At 43.2% G+C, this 23,229-nt stretch overlaps 1 protein-coding gene across 5 annotated transcripts in view; it reads left to right on the top strand.

Moving 5' to 3' along the window:
- Positions 1-1,974: 1,974 nt before the first annotated feature.
- The window catches only part of LOC100550717 (lethal(3)malignant brain tumor-like protein 4), a 37,636-nt gene continuing 16,381 nt past the window's right edge, over positions 1,975-23,229 (top strand). The window contains exons 1-14 of one of the 5 annotated variants that reach the window (XM_019622825.2): positions 1,975-2,124; positions 3,295-3,430; positions 7,051-7,213; positions 9,546-9,654; positions 9,759-9,930; positions 11,320-11,377; positions 12,529-12,617; positions 13,853-13,957; positions 14,553-14,688; positions 15,076-15,167; positions 16,106-16,257; positions 17,765-17,841; positions 19,271-19,356; positions 22,045-22,155. In XM_019622825.2, the coding sequence (XP_019478370.1) occupies positions 2,096-2,124; positions 3,295-3,430; positions 7,051-7,213; positions 9,546-9,654; positions 9,759-9,930; positions 11,320-11,377; positions 12,529-12,617; positions 13,853-13,957; positions 14,553-14,688; positions 15,076-15,167; positions 16,106-16,257; positions 17,765-17,841; positions 19,271-19,356; positions 22,045-22,155 (1,515 nt within the window). In that variant the 5' untranslated portion in view covers positions 1,975-2,095. Of the gene's footprint in view, positions 2,125-3,073; positions 3,175-3,269; positions 3,431-7,050; positions 7,214-8,172; positions 8,357-9,545; positions 9,655-9,758; positions 9,931-11,319; positions 11,378-12,528; positions 12,618-13,852; positions 13,958-14,552; positions 14,689-15,075; positions 15,168-16,105; positions 16,258-17,764; positions 17,842-19,270; positions 19,357-22,044; positions 22,156-23,229 lie in introns of those variants that run through there. The other 4 variants (XM_010723389.3, XM_019622826.2, XM_010723392.3 and 1 more) reach the window with 4 other exon arrangements.

Here is a 23,229-nt window from a genome sequence, read left to right as displayed (position 1 = left end):
AGAGCTGAGGCAAAGCCTGTGTGCGTCTCCTTGCTTCAGACCCGTGCTGTGAGCCCAGGTCTGATTCTTCCTTCATTGACGCAGCAGGTAGCGAAAGCAGCTCTGTTACTCATGCTATTAAATGCTTGCCAGTGGCTGCAAACACTTTCTTTTGAAATGTGGTGGTATGGTTCCGTTGCGAGCTCTTAAAGTTCATTTCAATCTGTGCCTGTGCTGATGAGGTTCTTGGAGGTGAGGCTGGGCTGCTGGTAATTGTTTTAGTTCAGCCTTGCAAAATATTGCTTGCCCGAGGTGAGTGATATTTTTTGATGGGTAAGTAAAAGATCATCAGTCACCGTCATAGCCCGGGACAGGCAACCAATTTTTATCTGAAACGGTAAGTTTTCAAAGCTGTTCCAGAAACAGGATTAGCTGTGCCTTGTGAGAACTCATTAAGTTGTTTTTTTTTTTCCTCCTGTTTAAATTGCGGTTCAGTTCTCCCCTAATGTCATAAGAATGAATGACAGATATAATATAGTGGCTGTTACCTAACTATGCTGAATTTTACAGGAAAAGAGATGCTCAGAGCTCTGAATCCTGGCTTGCTGGAATGCATATATATTACACTGAATGAAATGCCCAGCTTTGCTAGATTCCCCATTCTGTTTCGGGGAGGAAGGGTGATTTGTAAGTTGGTTATTCCCAGAACAGCACAATATCAAATACTTTCCCTGATGCCAGCTGCTTCCTGAATGGAATTTCACCTCCTACTGTACGGAGGCTTAGCCAGAAGGGCTGTGAACCTGAGATTGTTTTTTGCTTGATTTACAGCCTTTGGGTTTATTACATCGTTGAGTTTCTCACATTTTACCCTCATATAAAGACACCAAATTCCTCAGTCAAGCTGGACAGCGTGTGAAATGGAATTTTGGTTGAAGTATTTCTCTTCCCATTAGATCTGATGGTGTATAGGGAAATATAATGAACCCCAATTGACTCATTCAGCCTCCATGCTTTTATTTGTTTGTATGAACTTGTGCCTTTTTTCTGTATTCTTTTTTTTTCCCCTCCCAACGAAGGCAAGATGGATGTTAAAAGCTACAGCTGGTTTTCTGCAGTAACGATGAAGCAGTTTCCCAAGGCTGCACTGAGGTTCAGTAACAGAAACGAGATCAAAACCTGAGCGTTTCAGGCTTCCTCTTCCTGCAGATTTCAAATCTAAAGATAAAGCACAGAGGTCTGGGTGGTAGCATATTAATTATGAACCGTTTTCTCTGCCAGCGTGCCAGTCGTTTATCATTTCATACATCTGAATCTCCAGCTTGGATCTGGATGACTCATCATCGCTTTGCTGTATCTTCTAATAAAATTTCTCAGTCTTATCATGTTAAAAATGAAAAGCAATCGCAAATAGGGACAAATCAGAAACGTTTGTGCTTGACTGTGGCTCTTCAGAATGCTTCAAGTTAGTTTCTGCTGCCTTTCTAATTGCACAGTTTGCTTCCTTTCATTGGGCTATCTTGGTTTTATTGTAGATTGTACTGGTAGGGAGTCCTATAAGAACGGTAATTTCTTCATTGCATTTTTGTAGGGCTTTTAATAGATTTATAAAACACGGGAGATGGAAAAGGCCCATTATTCTGTTGGGTCTTCTCCAGATAGCCCAAGATTGTTTCGTGTTTTATACTTGTTGACAGCAGTTTAATTACTTCTGCGGTTTAATTACGTTTGCCCACGCTCTGTCCGAGCACTTTCCAAACCCCCCTTCCCCGAAGGGAGCCCTGCTTGTTGCAGTTGCTTTATTTTTAGAGCCTGAGCACAAATAACAACAAAAAGTGATGGTTTTGTCCCTGCTGAAATTGAAGCATGGGCCACAAACAGGTGTTTCTAGATGGACGAGGGCACATCAGAGATTAATGCCTCTGGCTGCAGACATTGGATGGCACCCAGCCTGAGCTTTGGGCTGGGGGCAGCAGTTGGTTCTGTTTGCATCACCAAGGACACCGGGTAGCACCTGTGGTTCCATTGAAACCAATGGCAGTTGGGCTGGGTGCTGCAGCTCAGCCTTGCTTTGTTGGCTCCCGTTTGCACTGCTGTGGCTCAGCCTGAGCAGAACATGTGCTGCTCTGCTGCATGGGCAGGATTGTAAGTAGTTGGGTACATGCATTCAGGGGGAAAAAAAATAAAGCAAATACTACAGGGATTAGACTGTGCTATGCAAAGATATCTAGAAATGCAATCTACATACATCTGTCCTGATTTCGACCTAAATAAGATCATCATACTGAGCTGTCATGCTTGAATTAGAGCTGCAGGAATGCTCAGGCATCATCAATTACTCGTGTCAGGTCTGTGGTTTTGCCTTTGGCTGCAGTAAATTCACACTTAACCTACAGATGGATGGTTTAGCATGTGGAAGACATCACATCAGAGTGAAGTTCACCTGCCCAGCAGTGCAAGCACCCAGCAGTTAAACCGTGCCCCAGCCTTGTCACTGCACTCCAGTGCTTAAGGAGAGAAGCAATCTGCCAAAGGCAGATCAAGCAAATTGTTCTTGGATGATGCCTGACCTTATTACTCGTCTGAGAGCTGAGAGCAGACCTGTCCAGCTCTGATGTGGGATCCAAAAGTCAGAGCAAAGAGCCCCATCCATGTGTGATTTTGACCCATTTCCATAAGAGCGCAGCTCAGCTCGTGCCTTCAGCTTTGTGCTTAACATCAGTGGCTTTGCTGAGGGCTAACGCTGGAAAAGTTAGCAGTGCTGCCAGCTCAATGGAAGGCTGTGAGTCTTTCTTGTTTGTTTTTAGGCAAGCAGTTATGTTTGCAGATTGAAAGTATTCAGGGGACGTTTAAAGGGCAGCAACATGCAATTAATGTATGGTCAGGGTTTGCTCAGTGCCTACTGCAGTAATATTTGAGTAATTGAGAAGTGGGGGCTCGTACAGCTGTGGCTTTCAGACAGTTCTAATGAAGCCCATTAGATCATTTGCTGGGACACGAAGGCAGTGCGTGGGCAAAAAGCATTTTAAGAGCACTGTAGAATTTCTAGCGTAGAACCTAAGCATTGTTGCAATACAAAGAAACGTAGCAACAAATGCTGCTGCTTCACAAGCTGTACTGACTTGTCGCAGTGGCTATGGTATATGAGTTTATGCGTGCTCCTGTGTATTTATGATTCTGCAGTTTTAAATCCTGGTACTGCTGATACCCAGATCGTAGCTCCTACTGAATCCAGAGAATGCAGGATTTATTCTTTGATTATTATTATTTTTCTTTTTTCCAAATCCTAGTTTTCTTTCTTAAAATTCAATAAAGAGCCCAAAGACTAAGCAGAAAGATGGAACAGAATGTCCTGGAGAGCACCATCAGCATCCCGACAGCAGACCACGATTTGCTGAGTGCCTTAGACTGGAAAGACGGCATTGGTACCTTACCCAGTAGCAACATACAAGTAAGAATCCAAAGAAACAATCAACCAGCAGCCACTGTGCCTTAGGCACTGCAACAGTATTTACCTGATGTTCTCTAGCTTGCAAGTAAAAGTTGTGCAGAGCAAATGGTTTGTTTCAGACAGCTGAGTAAACTCTACAAGCAGGCGGTGGCATTTTAGTGATGCTTCTGAAAACCCGATGATGTTCCTTTTCCCCTTCTAATTTGTTGCTCGATTAATTTCTAAAGGTAGGAAGTATTTTAAATAATTGTTTCTGCTGATGGAAATTCTGGGGTCTGATCTTCCTAATTCTCAGTTATGTCCAGGCAACTTATTTTGGCAAGAAGTCCCCTTAATTCAGCCCAAAATGGGAAAACCTTTTTTTATGAGCGAATATTTATGGGGCTGGGCCTTGAGTTTCTTTTCACACCAGTGGTTATTTTTGACAGCTTTTTACAGCTGCCTCTGTCTGATATACTCGCAATGGTGACTCCAATACAGCTCTCCTGTAAATCACAACCAAGATCTGATGGCCACAAACATGATGTACTGTCGCAGAGAGGGGAAGGAGGTGACTCGACTGTTTCCCAAATTACCTTTAGCTGTTATTTCAGTTTGATTGCACTTCTGGTGGCTGAAAGTGAATACATAAAATTGTCCTTAAGGCGTCAAGATCTGAGTCTGGGGGAAAAAAATATATATATTTCTAGAGATAAACTGGAATTGAAGGAACTTGAGAGCTCTGGAAAAAATCATATTGTTGGTCATCAGGCGTTCAGAATCAGGTCCACCACCTCCTGATGATGCTGACATCTCTCCTTTCCCATATCCAGTAGTGCAGAGAAGTCCCTCCGTGGGCTGCCAGTAGAGAACCAGCAAAGCACCACACTGCTTACTTGGATTTACAGAAAACGAGCAGTACAGCATTATTTTATGTTAGATGATGGAGGGTAAGAGCACCGAACACCATGGCCAGTGAGTGCAATAGAAGTGTTTAGCTGGAACATAACTGGCTGCACAGGAAGCTACTTCATTCTTAAGATGCCAAACACTTTTTTTCCCTGCAAAAATGTGAAGCACTTTATTTGCCTGCTGTATTCCAGTTCTGGCATACACAATGAAATGCATTTTTCCCAAATTCCCTCTCTAAAAGTTCTCAGGAAGGACAGATTATTTCTGAAGGGTTCACGTCAGTTTCATACTAACAAATGTGCTGTGTTGAGCTCCTCTGAACGTGCAGTGGAGGATGCAGTCCTGATAGAAGCACAGCTGTGTATTTCCAGAAGGGTGAGCAGTATTGCCTTGAAGAGTGGGGATCAAAGTGGAGGTTGGCTCCATGGGACAGCCTGTCCTCTGCAGCAGATCAGGGACTGTTAATAATATGGCAGTGTTTTTTGTAACAGCCTTTTGCTTTTGGGGACTTGGAGTGGGATTCATCAGTTAATAAGGCTGCAGGTTCACTATGGAATTCTTAAAGGAAGGGATAGCAGCCCTCTGTCCTCCCTGGCTTGGGCTGAATCAGAGCTGTTGATTTGTATGCAAGAATATCTACCCCAGGGATTGATCTGCTAATACAGAATGTTGTCCCCCTCTACTCTGCTTTGTGAGGCCCCATCTGGAATACTGCGTCCAAGTGTGGAGCCCCCAATACAAAAAAAACAGGGAGCTGTTGGAGAGAGTCCAGAGGAGCCACCAGGATGATCAGAGGGCTGGAGCACCTCCTTTATGAAGACAGGCTGAGGGAGCTGGGCTTGTTCAGCCTGGAGAAAAGAAGGCTGCGGGGTGACCTCAGTGCAGCCTTCAGTACCTAAAGGGAGCCTACAGACAGAGAATCAACTCTTGGAAAGGGGAGATAACTGCAGGACAAGGGGAAATGGTTTGGAGTTGAAGGAGGGGAGATTGAGGTTGGATGTCAGGGGAAGTTCTTTACAGAGAGAGTGGTGAGGTGCTGGAACAGCTGCCCAGAGAGGCTGTGGATGCCCCGTCCATCCCTGGAGGTGTTCAAGGCCAGGTTGGATGGGGCCATGGGCAGCCTGGGCTGGTGTTAAAGATGGAGGTTGGTGGCCCTGCGTGTGGCAGGGGGTTGGAGCTTCGTGATCCTTGAGGTCTCTTCCACCCCTGGTCATTCTGTGATTCTGTGATTCTGTAATGATGTTGGCATCCTTCCCCACCTCCAGTTGGGAGCTCTGCTGCTTTATGGCACAGAGAGATCTGGAGATGCTCCTTCTGCCCACCTTCTGCTCATTGTGCTGAGCTGTCCTCATCAGCGATGGCACCGGACTGCTGAGATGCTGTGCTGTGCTGGCAGTGGGGACAGGTGATAGGTTTCTTCTCTTAAGCTGGCCAGAGAAGTTTCCTCTGCAGGAAATGCAGTTCTTACCTTAGAATGATTATTTCTTTGTAATGAGCCATTTCTTGCTGAAATAAAAACGATGCTTGGTCTCTGGGAGAATGCAGAGGAAGAGGTGCACTTTGTAGAAGCAAGTCCAGCGTCTTTGAAGCCCTAAGAAATAGAGGTTTTAGATCAAAAGCAGGCAGGGGGAGGAAGAATATTTGGGATGAGGCTTTGATAGGGTGCTGGGGGTGGGATCAGAGACCAGGAAGCGTGCAGCGGTAGAGGCAGAATGGTGCTCCGTGATGAGGAGCCCTGCTTCAGAGGTGACAAAATGCTTTAAGACTGAGTTTGCCAGTTTTGAGTGAAGAACGGATGGCTGTGAAAAGATTTCAAACTAATAAAGGGCTTTGAGAAAAAGCTTTGGAGCAGAGCTTGCGAATGGAACCCACCTTTGACTTGCCTCTTTCATTCTTGAGCTCGGTAGCTCTGTGCTGCAGGCAGTGAAGAAGGTCAAGGAGTGACTGCAGCTATTTGCTCATCAGAAAGGAGGTTTTATATGTATATATATTGTATATATATATATTTCTTAATGTATATATATATTTTACAATGTGCCTGGCAGGGTTTTTGTGCTTTGCACCCCTGTTTGCTCCTGGCCTGTTGTAGGTTGGGCGCATCCTGGTTCTCTGCTACATGCAAGGAGAAGAGCTGCTCGCTGTCTCTTCGTGCCTTCTGTTGTCCAGCAGCAGTGCCTTTGCATCTCCCCACGTCCCTCTGCTCTTGTGGGAAGCTCACGTTGCCCAGTTGTGCCCCCAGCCCCTGCAGCTCACTGCATTCTGTTGCTCCAAGGTCTGCGTTCCCCATTGCAACGGGACTTTTAACAGCTGGGTGATTCCTGCCTACGTGGAGATCTGGGGGAATTTGCTCTAAATGTGATTGTGCTTTGCTAGGTTTGAAGCATCAGAACAGAGGTTTGCATTAAATTGGTTTTCTGCAGGTATTTATTCTGGTGCTTTTGTCCCAAGTCTGGCTTTTAAAAGAGGGAACGCATCCAAAGCAGGTAGAACTAACATGGCTTCCTTTGGCAATGAAATGCACTGTTGGGATTTTTGGGAGCCCGTTGCTGGCATTTTGAGGAAGTTATTTGGTGTTTCTTGTTTTTGTCGTTAGTTATTTTTGCTGCTTTTGTACGTTACATAGAGCCATTTCTTTTTGTCTCATACCTCACTGCTTCTCAGGGAATCCTATTCCTTCCTCTTCCCTTTCCTAACTTATTTTCTACTGCTCATTCTTCTGTTACCTGCAGTACTTTTTAAATGAGTTTGGAATGCTAGAAATCATTACTGAAGTAGAAGCAGAAAAAGCAGAAGCCTTAGAAACTCTTTCAGCCTCAGCAATAAATGCCAGTCCAGCCAGCTTTGCTCCTGCTGCTATCAACGCTCCCGCTGCCTTTAGCACTGCTTTGGAAGGTGAGCTTTTGGCTGTGAGATAGAATATACAGTTCCTGAAAAAGCTTCTAGAAACAGAACTGAAATGTGTGTTTCAGCAGCGCTGTGCTCCCTGACACAGCGTGTGCAGTGAGTCACTGTCTATTTTGAATATATTAGAAGTATTTAAAGTGAATGTAATTGCTGCACAGTCATAACACTACCTGGCTCCTGCATTGTGCTCTCCTATGTGGAAGGTAAGTGTGGTTATAGAAATGATGTGGGCTGGGTTTGTCAGCTTGGTCAAACATCCCACTGCCACTGAGTTTAAGCTTAAATCCTCGGGTGATGCTGAGAAGATGGAGCTCCTTCTTGCCAGGGCAGCAGATCATCAGTGGCATCGATGTTTGTCCTTCGTGTGGGTGATGTCCTTGTCCTGACAGCTGTTAGTTGGGTCTGCATTTGTATTAAACTGAACAGTTTGATGCACTAGTACAGATGTGCCTTCATTGATCACCCCTGGGGGCAATGGGAGCTTCCAGTGTCATTCCTCCACCTGCAAGTGGAGTGTGAGTACGTGACACAGTGCTGTGCTAATTGGGATTCGTGTCCCTTAATTAATTAATCCCCACTGTGTTAGCTTTGCTAGAACTCCTAGAGAGTTGAGTCTAACCTGACTCCTGCTATAGATACTGTTAGCTGCTACAGTTTCAACATTTCCAAGGCTGCTGCAATCTAAATTAGGGGAAACAGAGTTCTAACAGGACAATCTAAGCATGTTCCTAGACATGCATCAACGTAATGATCAACAAATATCTCAGATTGGTCTTTGCAAAACTCTTCTTGTTTTCCAGAAACCAGCAACACAAAATGGAACACTTCTATGCCAACCTCTCAGCTTTTTCATTCCAGACCTCTCAGTTATTCTGGGCAGTCTCCCTCACCTCAATCCCTCGTTTCCTATGACCAAATTACTCATTCTTTTGGCAGGGCTACCTTGTGAATGTGCCAAAGCAATCCAGTGCTGAATCACTGATCAAGGCAGGGCTGCATCCTTGAAATCATGCACACCCATGGAGGGAATTTCTTCTGTAGAAGAGAGCACTCTCCTCTTGTTGCTTGCCTGGACAAGTTTCTACCAGTTGGCTTTCCCAACTATTGTCATGGAACTATTTCTTTTCTCTGGTACGAGGGCTTTGTACCCATTTTCCCTGCTGTTTCTCTCATCTCAGGACTCACCGTAAGCTCTGTAGGTTCCCTTAAGGCATTCTTGTGCTCCTGCTGTCTGGCTGTAGTCTTCCTCCCCTGCCAGTGCTGAGGCAGCAGCAATCCATCAGGCAAAGAACCAGCTCATCTGTGGTCACCTCAGCACCAAGAATTCTTCACATCCTTTTAATCTGCCAGTGTGACTCTTTGGGCAGAACTCTTCAAGCACTGTTGGCCTTGCACGTTTCAAGTTAGAGGGTTACTAGGAAACGGGAATCCTGTCCTGTTTATAGCCTTGAGATTATATTCTTACTTAATACTTTGACACAGGGGCTCCATCAAAAAAGGGGTGGCCAGCAGGGACAGGGGGGTGATTGTCACCATCTGCTCTGCTTTGTGAGGCCCATCTGCAGCACTGCATCCAGGTCTGGAGCCCCCAGTACAAAAAAGACAGGGAGCTGTTGGAGGGGGTCCAGAGGAGCCACCAAGATGATCAGGGGGCTGGAGCACCTCCCCTACGAAGACAGGCTGAGGGAGCTGGGCTTGTTCAGCGTGGAGAAAAGAAGCTGCGGGGTGACCTCAGTGCAGCCTTCAGTACCTAAAGGGAGCCTACAGACAGGAGGGGAATCAACTCTTGGAAAGGGGAGATAACAGCAGGACAAGGGGAAATGCTTTGGAGTGGAGGGAGGGGAGATTGAGGTTGGATGTCAGGGGAAGTTCTTTACAGAGAGAGTGGTGAGGTGCTGGAACAGCTGCCCAGAGAGGCTGTGGATGCCCCGTCCATCCCTGGAGGTGTTCAAGGCCAGGTTGGATGGGGCCCTGGGCAGCCTGGGCTGGTGTTAAAGGTGGAGGTTGGTGGCCCTGCATGTGGCAGGGGGTTGGAGCTTCGTGATCCTTGAGGTCCCTTCCAACCTGGGCCATTCTGTGATTCTGTGATAGGGTAGAGCTTCTCCAAAATTAAAATATTACAGATAAAAGTAGTTTGTCTTTAATGAGGTGGTACACCCTATTTGTATACTGATAATAATTACTTCCCTCCCAACGCATTCTGAGGTTCACTTAATGAGAGTTTGTAAAGGACTTTGACAGAACTCCTTGCATGAAAGTGTTTCAAATGCATGGTTTTAACAATTTCCTTTAATAGTTTTATTTTTCTCTGCTCCTGTAGTGCCCAAAGACGACGTGCCCTGTTCTGATTTCCCGACTTGCAAGCAAATGGATTGCTTTGAGAATGGGAAGTTTTGTGCTCAAACAGGCTCACAGCATCACAGGGACAGGTAAATGAACCTCGTTCTGCCAAAGAGGTACAGAGGCAGTGGGGATACCACAAGAATACTGCCGGGCTTTTAATGTGATTTTGTTTTCAATTTTGAACATTTAGTGATACCAAAGAAATTCCAGATGGTTGCAGAAACAGGGGAAATGGTAGAAATCTTAATGCCAGCATTGGCTGTCAGGTAAATGAGGCTGACAGACCTGCGAAACGACTCAGAAGAAAGAGAAGATTGCTTTTGGAGTCTGAGGATGATGAGGAAAATGCATATGAGGATGAGGTAAATGAAGCTGCCTGTCTTTTGTTTGAGGAGAAGTGTGAAGTGCAATGCTGTGGCTTACATCTCACTGCATGGTGACAGCTGAACCAAGGGAAGTTGTTTTGTACCTATGAGAAGGGGCTGGGTCACTGCTCAGCTCTGAAGTGAGAGGAGTCACTGTTGGTGAGCAGCTCACGTGAAGTCCAGATTTCACCGTACCTGAACATAGTTCTGCTTACAGCCGTGTGCACTGAGCACACTTCACCGTAATTAAAATACATACCCCCAAAATATTATGCCTAATTACAGTTGAGGAATGCTATGTGAGGCTGAGGACTGGTGTCCAGATTTCTATTATTATGTCCTTGTGTGCACAACCACTAGAAGCAGGTATTAATGGCATCTGAACAGTACTTCAGTTGTGATGTGATCTTAACTTTCATTAAGCATTGTACTCCTTTTAGGGGCCTTTCTTTGTGCAAGTCTGCTCTCTGCTACCATGCATGTAATTTCAGGCCTGAACCATTACATCTGTACTTGTGTATTGCACTTGTTTTTCTAATGCAGAGCCACTGGAGTAGGTGCTTGTTGGTAATGCAAACTGCAATTTCTGATCTCATGAACAGTTTAACTCATCTTATTGCTTAGCTTTCTCTTTGATGTGCCTAAGAGTTTTCGAAGTACACACATTGCAGAAGTATTTGACTTCTGTCTCTTCCTTTTCTCCTCTTCATCATTTGAAATGGTACCTCTGTTTCGTCTGGGGCGTGTTTTGGGAGGCAGCTTTGCATTTCACATGTTGCCCTTTGGGGTTCACTCTGAGAAATAACAACCCTGGGTGAATTCACATGGGTTTGAAAACTTCATACAGCTATGAATGGCAGTTTGGCTCCAAGAGTGACGCAAGGAAACCTGTTTCGGGGTGTTCATCTATGATGGTAATTACTTGAAGCTTCTGCTTCTGAATTTCAGGGCTTTCTAAGTGCTTTGTTGGTTTTTCCCCTATCCATTCCCTGGCATAGATGGACATAAGAACATCAGAAAGCAAAAGGAAAATGGAGCATCGCAGTAAGGTTGCTTACATGAGCAGTAAATCCTGCATTGCAGAAAGCAAATCCTTAATTTCCTAATGGAGACTGTGGGCCTCTACTGCTCTTCAGTGGCCATATTGAAATGAACTTTAGTACCACATGGAATAACTTGTAAAGCATTTTGGGATGCTGCAGGATCAAAGTGATGTGTGTAACAGGCCCTACTAATGTTCTTGCAGAGTTATTCAAAGGGAAATGATGCTAGCTAATACTCCTGTTAGATCCATGTAACATCCTTATTGTACATGCATTGTGAGATGATCAAAGAGGGAGGAAACAACAATATTGCTAAACTTTTTTTTAACATATCTGTGTCTAGGAGAAGAATAAATCAAATAATATGAAAAGCCGCAGAAACAGTAAACCAATAAAACAAGGTGAGCTAAGCTCATAGTCTCTTTTCTTTAATGTTTATAGATTATTATTTTTTTTACTAGCTATTATAAAATGAATAGTAGTAAACAGAAGAGGACAGTAGAGCTCATTCCACATGCAGAGTAGCTTATGAGGCACATAACCCTCTTACCACAGTCAGTCTCCTGAGATGTATTAGCAGGAATACACGAGGTTTGCCTGCATGGTGGGCACAGCACAGAGGATCTGGAAGGAGAACAGCCCGGATGCAGAGCTTGCTGAAGCTGATAAGAATCCCTCCTCCATTGACTTTAGAGAGCTTCAGAGCCACACGCAGCAAATGCCCAACAGCAAATGACTTGTAAACAACGTGGGGTTGATTATAGACCTTGGGATAAATTTATTACCTACCTTAAAGGAGCTAGTGTAAACTGGGGGGAGATTTTTAATATGCACTCAAAGCATAATTTTGTGTGGACAACCATGGTCCTACTAGAATGAATCCAAGCACATGTCCACGTTGTCTTCATCATCTGTGTACTGACAGCTGCCTCTCCAGTAGATGCACTGTGCTATTAGCAGGCTATAAACACATATATTCATGTACCTATACATTAAAAAAATTGAGTGAACACAAATTCACTTGCTTTTTCATTTGTTTTGTTTAAGGTTCACATTAGACGCAGTTACACATTCCCATTTGTGCTGTCCTTTAGTTCCTACCCAGTCCCTTCTTTCTCTGTAAAATATCAGGAGAAGGAAGTATTTCCCACAATTTTACACCGTTATATCTTTGTCAAAATATTATCATGACAGCTCTCCGCGGGCAGCTTGCCAGCAATCCGGGGGCCACAACTTCTTTGACCTGTGATGCCATCAATTTCGGTTAATGAGAAACGAGCACGGTTTGTCCTGCTGCTGGAATCTGTACGTTTCCTCAAAAAGTTGGGTCACACTGCCTCCTCAGGGGCACAGCAAGGCACAGCACTGCTGTGCGTGTGGCTGGGCTGAACTCGGAGCTGCCTCCTCTTAAGAGTAATTCAGCACTGGAGCAGCCAGGAGATGCTCCAGGTGCTTTAAAACTTGCAGGAATGGGAGGAGAAAGAGAAGAGAGGGCAGAACGGGAAGCACCTGAGAGAAACATTCATTTTTGTTTCTGTTTTTGATTGCTCAGTTGTTCCTGCAAAGAAGAAGGTGTGGAACTGGATTTCCTACTTAGAAGAGGAACGGATGCCAGCTGCTCCCCTCAAGCTGTTCAGAGAGGTTGGAAGCTTTTTTCAGATCTTGCTGTGTTTTTCTCAGGCAATCTCACGGAATCACTAACTCCATGGATGCAGAACTGCAGACTGTCCTCAAACCAGCAGTTAGGTTTATTAGCTGTTTTGGTGCAAGCAGGCTGTAAAACCCAGTTGTTTCCAGCCCTGAGGTGCTGTGGAAAGTGACATCCACCCTGAGAGCCTCATCCAAAAGCAGCACTTTAAAAAATAGAGATTGAATCCCACTCACAAATAAACAGTGACTGTTTCAGGCTGCTTTGGGTAGCTCCGAATAGGTCAGTTGTTAGGCAAGCTCTAAGTAATGCTGGAGAGGAACAGCTTAATGTCTTCCATATGTCCTGTGTTTCATCCGTGGCTGTACAGCAGCCTTCCCAGCCTTCCTGTGTAGGGAATTGTAAGTCAAGTCGTGAATGTTAGAGATAAAATACAAGGGAAGGTGGAAGTTGTGGAAGATCCACTGAAACTGAGAGAATATGGCTGTTAATTTAGGCATGGTGAAGCTGCTTCTGCATTCCTGAGCTCCAGCCTGAATTTGAAGTTCAACTCTGAGTGAATCCTGTAAAAGTCAAGGGCTGTTTGCAGCCTGCAGGGTGAGGTGAGAAGGAAAGTCTGGTACTCTGTTGGATCCAGTAAGCTATTTGCAATTCTGGTTAAAATTCTTCAGCCTGTACTATACTCCAAATGTTTAATTTGGATTAAGTTTGCAAATAAATGAAAACCACAAACGTTTTTTGGAATGGCTGTGTGAATGGGCTCCAGATTAAACATGCTTTATCCCTTCTGCTGTTTGAAGATGAGAAGTTACCTTTTGGGAAAATCCATCCTGCTGACCTCGTGCTGACACAGGCAGAATGATTGGAGCTTTCCTCTCTATTTGTTTCTGCCAGCCCTCCTACACTGGGCTATGAAGGGAGATCTTTTGTGTTTGAATAGAGCTCATTTCTGTGTCTGCTGAAAGATTTGTTCCCAGTTAAATGCAACAGACTCGTGGTTCAGTGTTTTTCAGAGGTGAATTAGGATAACAAGTGAACCTGAAATACGGTGAACGTGCCATTACTGATCTCTGTACCTCTGCTTGTCTGTTAAAGCAGCTATCATTTAGGGGTAGAATTTGCCACTCGGAGCTGTAAATTCAAACCCTGAGGTGTATCTGACTGCTGTGCTACAGCTTTTTCTCTTCAGGAATTCAAAAGTTTCTCCTTTCTTTCCTCCCTCTCACAGTCTCAGTCATTCCCACAAGGCCGGAACGGATTTAAAGTTGGAATGAAATTAGAAGGGCTGGATCCTGAGCATCCCTCTCGATTCTGTGTTCTTACAGTGGCAGAGGTAGTTGATACTCCTATCTTTGATTCCAAAAATCCTGTTTACATTTATGGTATTTTTGTTAAAAGATATAAGAATATTATTTTAGTTCATTAATGATTAGGAGGATTTCAGATACTGAAGGAATAATGTGATTAAGAATCTGTATATGGAATCCTACTGTCAGATTTGTGCAGCTGTAATTCATAATGGTAACACACCTATTCATTCCATAAAACGAATGACTGTGAAAAAAAGCAATGCATTTTGGCCCTAAGACTTATTAAATATAAGCAAGCTGAAATGCTTTCATGCTTCTTCAACACATTTCATGGAATTGAGCTGGATGGACGTGAGTGTTCTGCTGCATTTGCATGCAGGACGTTGCAGCACAGGATGTTCGTTGTGTGCAATATGAGGGCACTGCAGCTGCACTGGCCAGTTTTATCACCTACAGTTGGAAGCGAAGAAGGAGGAGCATGGAAAGTGGGAGATGGAGACGAGGGAAAATAAAACCAGATCTTAGATATAAATCCAAGTACGGGAGGAGCATTTTATGAGTGTTTTTCTTTAAGTTCTGTGTGACCATGTGTGATAATCAGAACTCCCCTGCTCACAGGTACAAGGATACAGAATGCGATTACATTTTGATGGCTATCCGGAGTGCTATGACTTCTGGGTTAATGCTGACTCCTCAGACATCCATCCTGTTGGCTGGTGTGAAAAAACAAGTCATAAGCTGCTCCCTCCTAAAGGTTTGAGTATAATATAGCCGTGTACAAGAAGGCATAAACTGTACTGAGAGCTCTTTGTCCTGGCTGTGTTTGTTTTGATGTTCCCAAAGATTGACGTTGTTGGTTGGATTAGAAACTCCTGGATGTGTAAAGCAAGGAGTTTCGTTAGGGTTCAGAACTTCCTTTCCTACATTCCATTTCCTGGAATCATTTGAAGGTTGAGATCAATGATTGGACACTGTACTGAAAGAGAGAGGGATGTTTTAGCTGAAATGCATAACCCCTGAAGATTGTAGAAGAGCAGTTATCATGCAGAGTTCATATCCTTCCTAAGTAATTTCCACTTCTGAAAAAACAATCTGAATGTAACAGGGCTGTGTAAAACAATCTTTTTATCTCTCTTTCTAGGTTTCAAGGAGGGAGAATTTAATTGGACTTCCTATCTGAAGAACTGCAAAGCTCAAGCAGCTCCGAAAAGCCTTTTTAAGACCCTCAGCACTGTAAGTGATTATATTGAATACAAGGTGTTTCCAAACAGGTCTGATGCTAAGCGAGTTTTGACCAGAATATTTACGTGTTTTTAATATGCTCATGTCAGAGGCCACAGAGCAGTCAGATCCAAGCTATTTCCTGCTGTGATTTATTTGTAAGATGGGAAACTAGTACAGTTTTTCTTCCTTCCCATAGTCACTGGCTGTCCAGACAGAGAAATTGTATTTCCCTTCTTCCTTAGCACTGGAGGAAAAGATTTATTCCACCATTTGTTAAATATATTGCAATGGACTTGCTGTGTCCCTACAGTCAAGATATTTGTGTCGCTTTTGTCTAATTTAATCATTTCTAAAATAATTTCTGGTTTCCAGCAGCATGCTCATGTGCACCCTGGGATTCATTATGAGGCAATGGATCTTGAGTATTTTTCATCCCTCACCCACTGTTGTTTTCTTTCTGGTTGTTAGCCTCAGTTTCTGTATAACACAGTTTCCCATTTTGTGGTACTCTAATGACACAAAGTCCCCAATCCCATGGATTCAGTGCTCCTGATGGACAGAGCACTGACTGCAGAGGGATCTGAACTTAACCATACAGCTCTGCTTGTGAAGACTCTCTATTTTTTATACCAATAGCAGAGGACTTGCAGTGCTCATGCTAAGCCTTAGCCAATACTTAGCAGCACGAGATTGTGCATCATAGCCTTTCAGTTTGCATTGTTGTGTACCTGCAGATTCTGTTATTCAGGCTGCGCAGCCCTTTTTTAAAAGTGACAATTCCTGCCAAAACACGTGGAAGTCTAATCTGTAGACCTCTTGCTAATGGCCTGAGTTTTGGTCGGTGGGGTTTGAGGTTATAACCTGCAACTAACAACTTTACAGCAGTAGTTTAAATGGCCTAACCTAGACTATGACTGATTTCTTTTTCCTGCTGTCCTGTTCCTTAGCCTGTCACGCCATCTGGTTTTCGTCTGGGAATGAAACTAGAGGCAGTGGACAAGAAGCATCCATCACTGATGTGTGTTGCAACCATCAGTGACATGGTGGATAATCGCCTGCTAATTCATTTTGATAACTGGGATGAGACTTACGACTACTGGTACAGAGAATCTTTTTCTGTTGTATGTCTGCAAGCATTACTGCAGTTTATTTCACTCTTTCACTGAGGGGGATATCTAATATTTTAAACGTAGTCACTGAAGTCAGGATCTTAAATCAGTTTTCAAATATCTGAATAATTTGGGGGGCTATGACAAAGTGGCATAGTAGTTTCTCTTTCTGTTTGATGACTTTAGTTGGTTCAGTGCAGAATCAGTGAGACTAGCTTGAACTGCCAGTGCAGTGTTCAGGGTAATGCAGCTGTTGACTTGGAGTCAGGCTCATGTTATCCTTTGGAGAACTAAAGGAAGAACAAGCTGCTCCACTGGACAAACCCTTCTGATTAGTGTCAACCTCCAGAACTAGTAATGGAAGTTGGCAAACTTACATTTGGAAGCAGTACTGAAATCAGTAAAAATCTTCCCATTTGCTTCAGCAGAGTTTAGTTAAGGCATTTTGAAAATAGAAGTGATTGCCAGCATTTAAGCTTTTAAATCCTGACCTGCACTGCAGTTCTTCTGCATCTGGGAATCTCAATCCCTGCCCTGCATGCTGGGGCCAGGTAAAATATTAATCTAGGGAACATACTCTCTCTTTGGCCTGTGATTTCCAGCCCACATGAATGGAGAAACTGTCTTTGAATTTGCCTGTGAAAGCAACACAAGGCATGTGCTTATCTACGTAGCACTGACTCCATCAGTGCTCTGTATTTTCTCCCCCACCTCCTTTTATTTGTTTTTGTTTTGTTCTGTTCTTCAGAATAGGTGCCAAGTTGGTTTTTTCTTTCTTTGCCAAAAAGATATCATCCAGAACCTTGTAGCACTGCTGTTTCTATTTGCAGAACATTAGATCTAGTTCTTTTATCACTTTAGTCTGTGAAGCTTTGTTTCCATGTCTTGTTTTGTTTGGAATTGGAACATTTTAATAGGAAACACAAGCAAACAAAGCTTCAAAGTAGCAATTGACTGAAAACACAGTTTGTGACTAAAGGGGCTGTCTCAAATGGACCCATCCCCTCCTTCAGGGCCTCAGAGTGTCTATATTTGCAATAAAATTGGGAACCAGGCAAACCACCGGTAGGTTTCAGTTGGAAATAATGGCTCGTGCAGTTCTTGTTAGGACATTTGAAGTCATTGCCCCTTCTTGCACAGTAGTTGTGTTTCAGTTAGGGACAAGTGTTTGATTTTTCTTTTGCTTGCTTCCTTTGTATTTTAACTTGGATGATTTATGTCCAGGCTGAACTGTGGTTTGTGTGGTCTGTGTGGGGGTTGGAGCTATTTTATTGTTGTTGCTGTATTTGAAAGCAGCAGACATCTTCTGGAGCAGCTTGAATACCTTGATAACTTAGGTGTATAAATTCTAACAAGGCAATGCTTGCCTTTTACATCATGATCACACCCACTGAAAGCATCTGCTCCCCTAGCAAAGGCGTATCAGAGAGCATTTGAAATTCTGCTTTTCTTTCTGCTTTAAAATTGACTTGTGCCAACTTTTCCTCTTTGATTCAGGTGTGAATCTAGCAGCCCATATATTCGTCCTGTTGGCTACTGCCAAGAAACTGGAACCCCACTGACAACACCACCTGGTATGTTGAAAGTGAGACATTTCCTCCCTCAGCCAAAAAACCTGCAGGCTTTATCTTCCACATAATTATATGTTTGCAAGTTACAGGTTGACTCTTTTCTTTGCTGATTGAACAGAGTTATTGTTCATACTTTTTGCCACTGTAGTTTGTTTTACAGCTCTTTCAAGCAAAGGAACAAGGTTTGGTAATTTGCAATTGAGTTTTATTTCAGAGGGAAAGAAATTAGAGCTATTTTCAGAATTTCCTCCAAAGTGAGCAGGAAAAAAGAGGAATCGGTGTCATGATTTTATAGATGATGAGAGAATTTCTGAAAATGAAGGAGCAACTAGAGCCACATCTCTTTCTGCTTCATTGGAATTCAGTCAATGTAGAGAATGTGGGCAAATGAAAAAGGACAGAGCCTGCAGGAAAATCAGTGCTGTTTTCAGGGCTATGGAAGTTCTCATTTGTCTTAAAAATAATAGTAATTAAAAAATCATGTCTGCTGTTAGCTAGATTGACAGCCTTGGAGCAAGAAATTCTGTAATTACTTACAGCATATCAAGTTTAGTGAAGTGGGTACCACTACAAGCTGCCTTTGCAGTGGAAGAATTAGCCTTTGTGCCTTTTACTGCAGATGTTAAAGGGGTTATAAGCTCTTCAGCAGCATCACATCTGTTCCTGCTTCTGGAATGTGCACCAAGGCTGTGGTATACAGCTCCACTACTCACATCACAATTGCCTGTGCCCCTGAGAGAATCTGCAGTCAATTCTCATTTCTCTGCTAAAAGATTTATGTGCAGCAATTTGCAGTCTGTCCTATGCAATTAGTGATTGGACCCTCCCGCCTAAAGGGACAATATTGAGGCTAAAAAATACTGAAATGGGAAGAAGAGGAAAAAAAAGGTAAAGCACTTTCTTAAATGTCATTTGGGAGTTGCTGGTGAAGAGAGAAGCACAGCCATGTAGGTACCTGGGTAGGTGGGTAATGGTGATAGAGCTTTCACATCCAGACTGCTAATTCTATTCAGCTATGGATGAATAGGTGGGAAGAGACAAGAAGTTTCTACAAGCACTCACACATAGCATAGTTAATAAAATAGAAAATGAGTTTAGTGATGTCATTGCACATCACAGAATCCTCTGACTGGCTGCTCTTAATTGCCAGCTTTTGCAGAAGAATAAGAATGGATTAAGCTGTACAGAAAAAAAAAACTCTTCAGGTTCTTCAGATTGGGATTAAAATTTTGTGCAGAAGCTTGGGAAACTTGCAGTGCTGTTGTGTGTGCTATAAGTAGTGTGTATGAATAAACAGATCACTTTCCAATGCCATGCATTTTTAAGTGCTCCATTAACATTATAGCCATATGTTACATAGCAGCTTTTCTGTTGTTTGTAAGAATAACTGTGGGGTTCTCTTACTTAAATGTTAATTCTCCATGCTTTTCAGGATACAAGGATCCCAAAGCCTTCTCATGGGAGAAATATTTGGTAGAGACCAACTCGCAGGCAGCCCCAGCAAGAGCATTCAAGCTGGTTGGTGAATCTCTTTGATTTTCCTAGCTCAGGAGAGAAAGGGAAACACATTATCTTCCCTTTCTTTCTAGATGCTTTATTTTGTGACAGTTCACCATGACTGTGCCAAGAGGATGAAAGTGTGTTTTCTACTTTGAGTCTGAGATTAAAATTGTCTGTGCTGCTAAAACAAAACAAAATCTTGGTACTTCTAGGAAGGAGCCATCTGTGCCCTCTACAGGAATAAGCATACCACCTGGTGACAGAGCATCTCTGCCTAACTCCTAGGTGGAATGAGACCATCCTGCAGGCTAAATCTGAAGATAGATCTCTCAACCATAGGAACATGAGCATCATTTTCTTACAGTGTGTTTATCTGGGAGCTCACTGTGAGCAGAAACAAAACAAAAGGTTTTAGAATAACAACTTAAATAAATTCCAAAGTTTTGGTGTTTTTTTTTTTTTTTTTTCTTAGCAGCATCTTCCATGCTGATTCATCTTGTTAAATCTTGCAGTGTGTTTAAGAAGTTTTTCTGTGCCATTGTGACATTTCCCTTGATTTCTTTTGGTAAAGTTAGACTTGCAGGTTAATACCTCCTTCCCTCCCTTATATTGTGTTGGCAAGCTCTTTGAGACTGAAGAAGATAAAGCAATCAAGGTGGCTCCAGGTAAGGCAGGTAAAAATCCAGCCAAAGAAAGTTGATAATTGCTAGATTTCAGGAGGCATTCATTTGAAGATGCTGTAGGCTGCATGGTGGGTGTCACGTAAAGAGGCTCTTTTGCCTCTTTAGAGAACTGTAGGGCCACAGCATGAGTTACCTGCAGTGCATTGATCTCCATAACATCCCTTGGATTTAGATTTTCTGCAGTTGGACAGGCTGCATCTCAGTCATGGAGCACAGCACGTGAATCATAAAGCCACAACAGTGCTGGAAAACAGGAGCCTGGAATACAAGAGAGAAGGAATGAGGCAGCCAATCTTCTGCTTAACAGAGAAACAACAGAAATAGTGTTGTAGAGACAAATGTTTTGGAAAGACAATAAAACTCTTTGTGACAGTGGAAACAGTGAAGTGCAACCTACTTAGAAATGCCAGGCTGAAGTCCTCAGTAATCTGTCATTCCAGCACTGCTTCCTCAGATTCCAGAATCCAAAGAGTGTTGAGAAATGTCACCTGAAGATCACAGGGCTTTTGCACAGTACATGGGGCCTTTTTCATGTGGGTACTCCCTCTTCTGGATTCTTCTGAAATGAAGCATCTCCCCAAGGGGGAATGCAGCCACCTTGTCTGACTCTTCCTGTTTTATATCAATTTCTGAAGCTTTTGCTTTGTTCCTTCAGATGCCTGGCTGAGAGAGAATGGTAGACCGGCTCTCATGAAACTCAAGAGTATAAATTAGCATCCAAGTCTGTTTTTTGAAATAGAAACAGAAAAAAAAGTGAAAGAAGACACTTGATACAGCAGCTGTTAATGTAACAATATAACAATAATTTTCCAAGATTGCATCTTGTTATTTTTCTGGCTTGATTGGTCTGAAGTGCAAATACATGGCAGAGTTATTGATTTTATTATTATTATTATTACTATTTTTCCAGCTAGCAATTACAGGAAATCAGTATATAAAAATATGAGTTGAGAGACAGAACTGGTGTTTCTCACTGAATTAGTTTTTAACAGTTTTCAAGAGCTAACATACGTAGTGTGGAGACACTGATCATTAGCACATGCAGCAAATCTTGTGTCTGGGTTTCTGCCTTCTTGTCTAACCAAAGACACAACAGGAGACAACTGTTGTCAGCATCACTATTTCAACTTACTGTCTTGGTCTGTCAGTTTATAAACATCCAAAAGCCATTGCAAAAAGGTAGCAGCCCTTCAGCAAGGCTCAATTAGCCTCACTCATCTCCTGGGCAGCATTTTGTTCTAGCTCTCCAACTCCTTCCTCAAGGTACTCAGACAGTGTTGGCTGTCTCAGTAAGAATCTCTTAAAACTAAAAGCAGTGTAGGCTGTCTGCCTTCTGGTCTACCAGCTGGCTGAAAGACTTGCATCCAGTTCAAAAGACCAAAGAGAAACTTGAGGTTTGGAGTGGGTAGAAAGAGGGATGCCCCAAAACGCCAGGTTACAGGTAGGACAAAGTCACAGCATCAGAGGGAGAATTTACATTGCACTGATACGAAACCAAGTGTGTTTCCCAGCACTTGCACCAAATGAAGGTAATTAATATCCAGAGGCTGAGGCAGTGGTGGCTGCATGTGATGCTGGGAAGGATGTCACATTGTGTAGCAGAGGGAGAGGTCCCACAGCAACGTGCTGCAGGTGTTTGATAGCAGCAAGCTGGCTGGTGTCCTTGTCAGGTGAGGGGTGATCTCTGCTCTGCTGAGCAGTTTTACTGTCAGACTGTCCAGTCTGTTTGTCAGTGGAGTTTGTGGTTGTATTTGGGCTTTTTGATTCTGTCAGAGAAGAGCTCTCACTCTGGCTGAGATGCTGCTCTGCTCTGGGAAGCTCAGGCTTCTCGAGTACTTTTGGGCTGCTGACAAATGGACAGCTTATTTTCTTAGAAAACTCTGATTTTAACCTCTGAAATAGTCTGCCAGATGAGATGGGGGCAAAACAATAGATAAAAAACTAACTACATTTTATTGAGAGAAGGTGACCGGTTGCAACTGCCTTCACTTCTTAGTATTCTCTTTACAATCTTATCTTACAGCGTCCTGCTCACGGATTTCAAGTTAATATGAAGTTGGAGGCTGTAGACAAAAGAAATCCCATCTTGATAAGAGTGGCAACCATAACTGACAGAGATGACCATCGTATTAAGGTATGACCTTGCTTTGAAGGGCAGAGCCCTTGTGCTAAGGAATAATGCAATGATTGGCAATACAGAAAAAAATACCCATTTGGTGTGAAGAGCAGCAAACAAATGCTTTGCAGGCGATCTAGCCTACAGGAGTGCCCAGCTGGAAATGATTTCTGTTGTTTTGTCCCCTTGAAATCTAACGGAATTGCCTGGCATTGTTAGTTACTGTTTTACTGTAACTGTTTTGAAATAAGATTTGACAGAACGGTTTTCCATCTGTGAACTGCACAAATGAAGGTAGCAGTAACCTTCCACTGGTGGGAAGCTACCTGAATTTATTATTTTTTTCCTAACACACTTAAGGGAAATCCAAGAGCAAGTTAAATCCTGGCCCGTTTAGGATGTGGCTCTATGCACCAGTATGAATTTGTTGCATAGGTGCAATGTAACTGGTTGTTTTCATATTGATATGCTGCCAGGAGAGTCTCTTGTGCTTTTGTTTATGAGAAATTAAATATTATCAGCTGGCTGAGGTGTAAGTTGCACTGATGGGGCTTCTTGGCTACAGGAGTCCTTCCTAAAGGATGCTTCCATGAGCAGGAGGGGCATTTGCTTTCCCTTGCTCGTTTGATTCTCAATCTCATTGCTGTGGTTGTAAGCAAAAGTCGAGTTTTGCCAGAGTCTAGAGGCAAGATGTTCAGTTCATGCCTTTGTTTGAAACTTTGCCTTATTCACAGCCCAACAGCCTTTAAATAGCAGTGGTCCTTAGTCTCTGTTTGCCTAACCTGGATCCAAACCAGCTATTACTCATCCCTTCAGCAGAAAATTCTAGTTTCTTCACTGCAAAACGTGCCAAGTTTGTGGTGTTCTGGGATTTGTAGCAAATAAGACAATTAAAAAACCAGTTATGTTTGCATAAATTTAGACTTGAATGGAGTGCCCCAGAGCACCCCATGGTCTGTGCTTTCTTGCAGACCCTGTGATTTACTGTGTCACCAGAACGTGGTGCTTCTGTAAAAGATAGACAGAGAGGACAGGAAAACAAATTGAACACAAAGGATGGTTGTGCTTGACTGAAAGATTGAGTGAATCAGC

This window comes from Meleagris gallopavo, chromosome 25, assembly GCF_000146605.3.
Source record: "Meleagris gallopavo isolate NT-WF06-2002-E0010 breed Aviagen turkey brand Nicholas breeding stock chromosome 25, Turkey_5.1, whole genome shotgun sequence".
Lineage (NCBI taxonomy): Eukaryota > Metazoa > Chordata > Aves > Galliformes > Phasianidae > Meleagris > Meleagris gallopavo.
Note: the sequence above shows the minus strand (reverse complement) of the source record. Positions and strands in the feature narration are given on the sequence as shown.